General features: G+C 33.4%; 1 protein-coding gene across 1 annotated transcript in view; it reads right to left on the bottom strand.

Moving 5' to 3' along the window:
* Positions 1–11,244, bottom strand: part of LOC140050981 (uncharacterized) — a 92,584-nt gene that overhangs the window by 2,176 nt on the left and 79,164 nt on the right. Inside the window, exon 6 of the mRNA XM_072096028.1 lies at positions 29–134. Within this exon, the coding sequence (XP_071952129.1) occupies positions 29–134 (106 nt within the window). The remainder of the gene's footprint in view (positions 1–28; positions 135–11,244) is intronic.

Here is an 11,244-nt window from a genome sequence, read left to right as displayed (position 1 = left end):
ATGAAAAATAAATATACAGAGAACTTACTTTGAGTTTGAGGGAATGCTCGGACATGAGCAACTCCGATAACTACAAATAGAAAGAACAGGCTGTTCTTGAGGAGTAACATCTTGTGTTTGTAAGTTGCAGGTCACTTATCAAGAGAATCAAAACTTATCAATGTGTATGATACCAGAGTAACGGCTCCTTTTATAACCATTCGTCTTTTAGTAGAGTGAATGGCATCTTATTACGTTTCCAGGTAGGGATTAAAACAAACATATGTGGACAAAAATATATGTAACATATGTAAGAATTTACGTTTTTGGAAACGGTATAATAAATCATTTAAGTGTGAAGAATGATTTTATTAATGGTATTATTATACATATTACTTGCGTTATTTGCGTCACTAAATATGTTTATTACAGTTTAATTATACAATAAGGTAGACAAAACAGCATTAGGTTCTTTTGTAAGAATTCGTCTTCAAAATATGTGTTGAAGTAAATGACCAACTATCTGGGTAAAATATGGGTTTCCAGGTAAAAGATTACGACAAAATCACGGAAAAATCTTCGTACCAATACATAGATAATGAGAGGTGGATTCAATCAGAGTTGGAAAGGTGTCCTCAATAACCAAAATGTCCAGGCTAATTTTTATGAAACTACGCCTTATAGCATTGATACATTATTTCCTTAAGTTAAAACGCATAGTAATTCCAATTCATGGATGACTAGCAAAATATGATTTCTCAAAGAGAAGATGCTTTCAAAAAAGGAGAAAAAAACTTAGAAAGAAAATAAGAAATAATATAATTAGAGAAATTAGGAAATGTAAGAATGTTTAATGAAAATAAAGTTCGATATTTGCAAAACCAGATCTTGGCACAGGCAATTGCTTGCTAACATGACCAAAAGTGATCCCACAATTCAAGTTCAGAACGTTGAGAAGGATGATTGTATGGCCACTGCGAACTGCATTAATAAACATCTCACTCAAAACGCACAGCAGCACACATTTATTTAAATTGCACTGATTAAAAAATAGGTATAATAGGTTTAAAAATCCTTATTCAAATATAGTTCAAATGTTACTAACCATACAATAGGTAGGCCATTATTGGACATAATGTGTCATTGGACTCTATAGAAACATGTATGTTCTGAACAATAATTTCATATGTACAATATTTTCAAAGTTATGCAATTTTATGTAGTGCAAAGTTCAAAGGTCAATAATGTTAGAATTTTTTGCAAAAACATGCCATTAGACTAAATATAAATATGCAGTTTTTGAATAATTTGAGCCATATTGTGTGTCTCTTAGATTAGTGGTTGCTAAGATATGATAAATCAAGGTCAAAGGTCAATAATGTTAGAATCCGCCATTTTTTTGCAAAAACATGCCATTAGACTGGATATAAACATGTAGTTTATGAACAATTTAAGCCCTAATTTGTATATCTCCGATTAGTGGTTGCTGAGATATGAGAATTCAAGGTCAAAGGTCAATAATGTTAGAAATAGCACTTCCATTCTTTTTTGGACAAACTTTTTGATTACAGTGAATATAAAAACATATATTCTAACGATTTTAACACCATAATTAAGTATCTGTGACTAGCGGTTTCCAAGATACAGAGTACGTTATTAACAATGGCGGCCATTTTTAATTATGCTAATTTACTACTTCCCGTTATCGAAAAATGTCCTAACGTTGATAAATGTGTTCAGTAGGGTCTAAAGAGCACATTTCATCAAAAAAACCTTTTCTTGCAATTTGTGTGAGAAAACGGTCATTTTTTAGCTAAATCCCATGGACTAAATTGCCATCAGGTCTAGCTGAACAAAATCTTCCTCTTCCACCATCACCACGATTTGGAAGATTCTCTGGTAGGTTACAAGATACAGAATTAAACTGTTAAATATAATCCAGGGTTAGGCTACATATATATATATATAGGTACTAATATTAAAACAATTTAACACTGTGTAAGGTTAGTTGGATTCGATTATATTATGGTAATATAACAATAACTTAAACGTTTAGTGGGATTGACGCGTGTCTGTCTGGAAAAATAAAACAAATATTACAGTCTACTTTTAGTACAGGCTATATGTGACATTTATCCTATGTAACCTTGAAAAAATTCTAATAAAAGGTCTTTTGGTATTTTCTTGTAGCTTTAGGTGTGAATAAATACAAAAAAATTTTTGCAGCCTTCTAGTTGCTTTGTTAGTGAGATATTGAGGGTCAAAGGTCAGTGACCTTTTTGTGGCATTTGATGGCTCATAACTCCTCAACTCCTGGGTTTAAAAAGACAAATGTTGTGCCTACATCTATGTTTTAGTGGTCAAACAACAAAATAAAGTTTTTGCAAATTTCGGGTTACTTGTGCCATTGGTCAGATAGTCGGGTCAAAGGTCATTGACCTTTATTCATTAATAACTACTGCTAGTGTAGGACCTGAGTAAGATTTGTATGCATTCAATTTAGGAGAGAATATCTCAACTGTTATAGGATAATTTGACCCCAAGGAACAATATGGGATATGTGTCAAATTCGTTATCTGGGGCGAACATGCCCAAAATCGGGGTCAAAGGTTAGAAATGTGTGGTTCTTATATCTCGACAACCACTTGTCATACAGATTTGCTTTTGGTGTCAAATTGTTCAGAATATACATATTTATATTCAGTCTAACACAACTTTTACCCCAAAAAATGACCGGAAATGCTTTTACTGACCTTTGACCAAAAAAAACACATTTTCGGGTTAAATTATTCCATAAAATGTCAATGGACACACTGTATGGTATAAAATGAAAGCATATACAATATGCTACCCATTGCTACCCAACTTGTATTAAACATTTTTAATTAGGAATATAACTTTATGGAAAATGTGCATAATTGACTTCAGTATTTAGAATTATTATTAATTTATCTTTATCAACTGGTACGACCTTTCCTGATGATTTGAAGTTGGGTCTAGTTACACTTATTTTAAAGACGCCTTCACATGCTTGCATGGCAAATTTTCGATCTATTTCTAATGTCGCTTTCTTATCTAAGATCCTTGAGAAATGCGTTGCTTTAGATCTCATACATTTTCTTGACGACAATAATCTGTTCGACCCTCTTCAATCAGCATATAGAAAGCGCCACAGTACAGAGTCAGCCATTCTCAAGGTGCATAATGATATTATTTTAGCTCTGGATAAAGGTAATTGTCTTTTTTCTGTGTACCTCGACCTGTCGGCAGCTTCTGATACCATGGACTATTCCATTATTATTGCAAGACTCTCGTCTATTGGTATCCGTGGATCTGCTCTAAATTAGTTCAAGTCATATTTGTCTTCTAGGAAGCAGCAGGTCCAGATTGGTAATGTCAAATCCACCTCTATCAACCTGAAATGCGGTGTTCCTCAAGGATCAATACTGGGTCCAGTATTGTTTTTAGTTTACACCTCGCCCATGAGTGATATCATTAAGAGACATTGTGTCCAATATCATGTGTACGCAGATGATACATCAGCTCTAATTCAGCAGAGTTTAATGAGGCGAAGTCGGTTATCGAAGCTTGTGTTGTTGATGTTCAGGATTGGCTAACTAAAAACATGCTCTTTTTAACCCTGGTAAAACAGAAATCTTATTTATTTATTCAAAAATTGGCCATTGCTAGAAACATCAATCACATCATCGTTAGAGGTTAGATATATCGGAGTTGTATTTGACTCAGCAATGATTATGTCCAGACATATCAACAACATTAGTAAATCTGATACCTACCACCTTCGTAACATAAGATCAATTCGCAAATCCTTAACCCACTCCTCGCTTATTAAACTTGTCCATGCACTAATAACATCACGGTTAGACTACTGCAATGCCATTTTGTTTGGTCTACCAAATAAAGAACTTAATAAACTACAACTAATTCTTTTCTTTTTTGTACCAAATATTTCATTTTAATACAACGCTAGAATTATTTCACCCAAATTAAACTTACATTAATTTATACTCATTTTTGTCTAAATTTAATAAAATATATGCATATTTTCCAAAAATAACATCACATAATTAAATACAAGTTAGGTAGCATATTGTATGTGCTTTCCTTTGATACCAAATATGTCTTTTCAAACATTTGAATTATTTAATATCATAAATAAACCAAAATAAATTATCTGGTAATGTATACCCATTTTTGTCAAAAAGCAATAAAATATGCACATTTTTCACCAAAGTAGCATCATAATTACAGATTTGTATTACAAGTTGGATAGCAATGGATAGAATATTGTATGGGCTTTTATTTGATACCAAATAGTTCTTCCAAACACTTATTTAAAATTATTTAACATTATATAAATAAGCACAACAATTACGCTACTAAATATTCATTTTTTGTATAAAAGTAATCAAATTAGGCACATTTTCCATAAGATTAGATTCCTAATTAAAAAATGTTCAATACAAGTTGGGTAGCAATGGGTAGCATATTGTATATGCTTTCATTTTATACCATACAGTGTGTCCATTGACATTTTATGGAATAATTTAACCCGAAAATGTGTTTTTTTGGTCATTTTTTGGTCAAAGGTCAGTAAAAGCATTTCCGATCATTTTTTGGGGTAAAAGTTGTGTTAGACTGAATATAAATATGTATATTCTGAACAATTTGACACCAAAAGCAAATCTGTATGACAAGTGGTTGTCGAGATATAAGAACCACACATTTCTAACCTTTGACCCCGATTTTGGGCATGTTCGCCCCAGATAACGAATTTGACACATATCCCATATTGTTCCTTGGGGTCAAATTATCCTATAACAGTTGAGATATTCTCTCCTAAATTGAATGCATACAAATCTTACTCAGGTCCTACACTAGCAGTAGTTATTAATGAATAAAGGTCAATGACCTTTGACCCGACTATCTGACCAATGGCACAAGTAACCCGAAATTTGCAAAAACTTTATTTTGTTGTTTGACCACTAAAACATAGATGTAGAAACCACATTTGTCTTTTTAAACCCACGAGTTGAGGAGTTATGAGCCATCAAATGCCACAAAAAGGTCACTGACCTTTGACCCTCAATATCTCACTAACGCAGCAACTAGAAGGCTGCAAAAATGTTTTGGTAATTATTGACACCTAAAGCTACAAGAAAATACCAAAAGACCTTTTATTAGAATTTTTTCAAGGTCAAACCATATATAGCCTCTACTATTTCGATATTTTACATTCTAAATTTCGGACCAGTGGGCCTATCATGATAAACATAAAATGTACAGTAATAACTCACGTTTATCATGCGGAGAGAATGCTGTATACCGGGCGTGTGTAATTCGGAAAACTACATATACCACTGACGTTACTAGGTAAAAGATTGATTACTTCTTTAACAATTTCCAACATAAGAATGATGTGACGTCTAGGCCGACATAATTTGTTTAAATTTGAGTGAATGACCACTAATATTATATGTTACCAGGATTAGTGTTTTTTTTATTTCATTAAAAACTCATGTACCAATAGATGGATCAACAATGTACAAAAACAACAATGAACTTTGCAACAAAGTGGTAGGTTATACAGGGCGCAATCTCGATTAGCATATTTTATGTATGAAGTTAACGACCGATAACGTGAAAAGATATGCTATCAATTGTGTTAGAAATATGGGGATATTTCACCACGTAAAGATGATATCAAATTTTAAATAGTTTTCGTGGTACAGGAAACGGAACAGTGTCGACCACGTGACATTTTCTCTTTTGGGTGTTTCTGTATTTCCAAAGCACATATTTTAAAATGTAAACAAATGGAACTATACAGCTCACTCTCCGGGCTCTTTATGCATAATACATTAACCATATTATTCTTTAACTCTATACGGTAAACGTAAATGTTACACAGAAGTAACATACCGTTACTTTTGTATCATGCATTCCAATAGGCAGTTATGTTATATAAAACAAATAATATAAACACTATGTAAACAGTATATTATGGTACAGGTATAAAGTATAATGAAGATAAAACATATTAAGAAAACGATGAAAAAATCGAATGATATAGAAAAAAAATAGTTTACAAAATAAATTAATGAAAAATATAAACCAATAACTAGATTTGACTTTGTCACTTTGACGAGTTCGGGTTATCCGCGCAAACGCAACATGCACATAAGTCGTTAAAATATGAACGCCGACAATTATTATGCCATCTTATGATATTGACATGAATTAAATATGTTTACAGTGCTGTCAGCTTATTACAGTATTTACAGAATACACTGTACATGTTATATACAGCGTAGAATAGATGAAATTACGAGACCCCTCTTTCAAATCCAATTTCTAACACGATGACGTCATCAAATTGACATATAAAGATAACTATTTTTGAAGATATTTATCTAAATAATTACATTAATATAAATTTGAAGAATTTTGGGCACATAAAACTGAGATGCGCTTTATTTGAAACGCGATGAACTTTTACGAAAGAGATGAAAATCTGAATTTTTAAATTTAACTGGCCATATGATGACGTCATGAAATCAGATAGACAACATTTTTATGAATTAATATCTGCAATTCAACAGCTTCCATAATAAGTTTTAATCACGTGGGTCACTTTTCATTCCGATGAGCTATAATAGATTAAAATATACTGTAAAGATGAAATTAAGTAACTCACATTATTCTAATATTTTTATATGATGAAGTAACAAAAAATAAAATCTTTGTAACTCATGTGAAAAAGAATTGATTGAGAAAGAACGTATTAAAATTTAGGAGAAAATGGAGAACGGATTAGCGCGATGCGCTCTATTAAATTGGATTAACTAATACAATTTTAACAATTCGAGTGGCCATATGGTGACGTCAAAACAACCAGTAGGTACAAATTGTACATGAATTGATATCTACAACTCATCAGCTTCCATAATAAATCTAAAAATGGGGTAACCAGCCATCCTTAGGAGCTATAACTGAATAAAAATAGGTATATATTTTTTTTAACAAATTTACATTATATTACCTATTCTTTAGCACACGATTTCTAAAGTTTAACGTGCGTCGTTAATTTGCAATAAAAGTTCATCAAAATGAATGAAATCTATTACAGAAGGTATGAAAAACAAAAATCAATTGCAAAAAAACATTTTTCTACGCTCTGTAGGCTACAAGCTGTGCTTACAAGTGCATGCGCAAAACGCAAACAAAGTAGACAATTTTGAAATGCTCAAAATGACCTGAAATGTACGCGAAATTGATTAGAAATTAATTTTGGGCAATTTGAAATTTCAAATACGCGTACTCGCGCAATTTTTTTCATGTGCAAAAGTTGCTCCATATTATGAAACACACTTTCGTAAAGTTTCATGAGCTTTATGAGCAACCATAAAATTTCGTAAAATCGTGCTTTACTGGCGCTGCGCAACTCTAAAGTCATATAACGAAGTTTCTTGCACATCTGCAGCTACACGTCAATCTTATGACAAAGTTATGCAATCTTATGTTGACCAGAATTATAGATACGCTGCGAACAAAATTCGTGGTAAGAAAAAGGATCGTGTCAATAACAAGGGGTTATCCGCAAAGTGTAGAATAAGCAGAATAACATGAATTGGAACAAAAATAGGAAGCTGAATTACATTGTATTGGAGTAGAACGAATTCTGATTGTATACTAAATAGCTACGGTAAAGATATATTAGAATTTTGCAAAGAAACTGGTATGCGAATCACAAATGGTAGAATTGATAAAGAATCATCCAGTAATTTTACATTTATCAGTTCACAAGGTAAAAGTGTATGTGATTACCTTCTTACTAACTCAAACAACTTTAAACTAATATCTTATTTAAGAATTGATGACCGTGTTGAATCGGATCATATGCCAATTGCCTTTAGTATTCAATTCAAAGACAAAGAACACACTAAATTGATTGTCAATGAAGATGACACGTTTACCCAGAGTACGTTCAAATGGTCCAACAGTTACATTAATGCATCCAAAGTCAGATGGGAACATGATGTCATTAAAACTATTGATAATGATTTTATGAATGCATCTCTCAAAATAAAATTGATGAGGCAGTTTCACATTTATGTAAAATTTTTGAATACGTATGTAAAGGAATTAAGTATACACAAACAAGTAAATCTTCAACTTTTACAAAATGAAACGAATGGTTTGATAAAGATTGTAAGGACCTTAAAATGCAGGTTAAAGAATCATTAAAGAGATTTACGCCCGTATTCTTAAACTGGACTTTAGTCGTAGTTCGAAGTTCGACTTGGAAAAGTCGTAGTTCAAGCTATTACTTCAAATTCGATTCAAAAACGAAGTATAGTCCAAGAGCATTAGTTCATAAGTATAGGCAGACCCGGAAATTTCTGGTAACAAGCTAATTTTTTCAGGAAAGGTCGAGAACTATGATTGGAACATCATACTAAAAGTCCCGAAAAATCCTCCTTGTGCTCTCCGAGAAATCCAAGATGGCGTCCAAATTGGCTGCCATTTTAAATTGGTCTATAACTTTGTAACCGCTTGTCGTAGAGTATCGATTTTGGTGTCAAATAGTTCACAATATATACATTCCTATTTGCTCTAACAGAAAATTTTGTCAAAAAATGGCTGCTACTACAGTTTCTGGCAGTTTGACCTTTGACCTGGTCTTATCATATCTCGGTAATGGCTTGTCATAGAGAATTAAGATTAGGCCCAAATTGTTCAGAACATGCATATTTTTATTTGCTGTAATGAAATATTTTATCCCAAAATGACCGGAAGTGAGGTTATTGACCTCTTATTGACCTATTCATATCTCTTTACCTTATCTCAAGAAATATTTGTCGTAGAGCATTACTTTTGGTGTCATATTGTTTGGAACATATACATTTCTATTTAGTCTAATACAACAGTTTGCCCTCAAATGCTCGGAAGTAAGTTAATTTATTGAAACCTTAAAAAATCAAAGAGCTGCATAGGCAGAGGATATGAATAATGTAGGTAAAATAAAAATCAAAGTTTTAACTCTGCCTTAAAACATGTTTTGGGCATAGCACATCATCAGGTAAAGTGAATTGTTACAAAAAGAAAATATAAATTAATTACAAAGAATAACTGTCCGTGGCTAATCAAAGTTGGTTAATTAAGTAAACAAAAGACAATTGGCAAATACCTATGTACACAGCACATATCCGACCAATTATATGCAACTTTGAGTTGCGTGCAAACGCGACTCTATTGCTCACTATGTCGGTCGGTAAACACTAACTCATATTCATATTTTTTCGTTATTTTGACACTGGATATTAATACTTGTAGGCAAATATAAATGTTTTTAAACATTTTTCAACATTTTTTAACTTTTTCAGCAATTTCGGTCGGTTGGTCAGTCGGTAAACACTAACTCATATTCATATTTTTTCGTTATTTTGACACTGGATATTATTTAATACTTGGAGGAAAATATAAATGTTTTTAAAAATGTGAACATTTTTAAACATTTTCGGCAATTTCGGTCAGTTGGTCGGTCGGTCGGTCAGTAAACAATAACTCAAAATTACGCACGCGACTGCAGCCATGTATATGGCCTTGTTGAATTTGTAAAAATAATGCATTTTAAAACATTCCTTGCTTTAAATGTTCGTTGTATGGCTTATTTATGATAAAAAGAGAATATACCCTAGGTATTTCACGTCAAACGCTCTTTATTCGGCATGCATAGACTTTCTTTTCCAGATTCAGATTTTATTTGGTCCTTGCTGAAATCTATGAAAAATAGATTGGAATACCCGGGCAATGATCCCGGTACCTCTCACATGGTAAGTGAGAGCTCTACCATTTGAGCTAGTCCCCCAGTTACATATTTAACTGTTTAAAGATGGAAAAAGTATCGCCATATGCCCTATATATGATTTATTAAATATTAAAAATATGCAAAATAAAGGGTCTTTAAATCACTTCAACATTGATCAGCAGCATTCTGTTACAGTCATTCATCATCTGATGTTGCATCTTCAACATCTTGGTGTTTGTTGCTTCTTTCACATCATTATCATCATGTTCATCTGTATGGGTGTTGTTGGGGCTACGGGGGCTCTATCCGCCTCGTCGGGGAGCCTAGCACCCCCGTCGGGGAACACGGGTACTTTTTGTCGGGGAATATAATATACAGTAAAAAACGTTCGCGTTCACTTCATATAGCTTCAGTGCCTAGAAAACCACGACGTTCCATTGACCGTGAGAGTACGTCAGAGGGCTATTATGCACTTTATGCATTCATTATTGCCAGCGATCTAACTACTAAACAATAGCTAGTACGCACTTGTTTGGCGGTATCCCTTTGTACGAATCGTTCACCGTTGGGTCGAGACGCGTGATATCATGTTCCATCCAGGGACCAAAATGTGTAATGTAGTTATTTTCCAGGCGAAGTTTACCGACGGTTACCGAAGGGAACACGGGTACTTTTTGTCGGGGAATATAATATACAGTAAAAAGCATTCGCGTTCACTTGGTAGCTTCAGCGCCTAGAAAACCGCGACGTTTTATTGACCGTGAGAGCACGTCAGAGTGATATTATGCACTTTATATGCATTCATTATTGCCAGCGATCTAACTTACTACTAAACAATAGCTATGTACGCACGGTATACCTTTGTACAAATCGTTCAACGTTGGGTCTAGACGCGTGATATCATGTTCCATCCAGGGACCAAAATGTGTACTGTAGTTATTTTCCAGGCGAAGTTTACCGACGGTTACGTCGTGTACTGTGTCGACGTACGCTACACGTTCACCAATTTTTTAATTTACAAGCAACCTTCTGTACCGTGGGGCACCTAAAATAAATATTTCATCCATTACTAAACAAAAAAACATGCCATTTTCGCTTAGCCAACATCTTCTTACAGCCAAGTTATTACATTTTCAATGTCCTGTATGTCATACACACGCACGCATACACTTGGGAGGAATAAACTTATTTCCCCGACTGAAAAAGGTCTACGCTTGCGTTTTTTAAGCCTCTAGGCCTGATGTTTCCAAAGTATAAAATGCAATTCTTTGAAGACCTGAAGCTCTAGTTTTAAACATTTTCTTAGCTCAGCCCCAACAATAAAGCTGGTCATATTTTGAAGTAGAAGAATGGCATTTTCCGGGACCTAACATCTCTATTTTTCAAACATTTCGTAGCTCAGTCACAACCATGATAGGGACTTATATATTTTG

The sequence above is a fragment of the Antedon mediterranea genome, chromosome 6, assembly GCF_964355755.1.
Source record: "Antedon mediterranea chromosome 6, ecAntMedi1.1, whole genome shotgun sequence".
Taxonomy (NCBI): Eukaryota; Metazoa; Echinodermata; class Crinoidea; order Comatulida; family Antedonidae; genus Antedon; species Antedon mediterranea.
The sequence above is the reverse complement of the archived record's forward strand: the minus strand, read 5'-3'. Positions and strand labels throughout refer to the sequence as shown.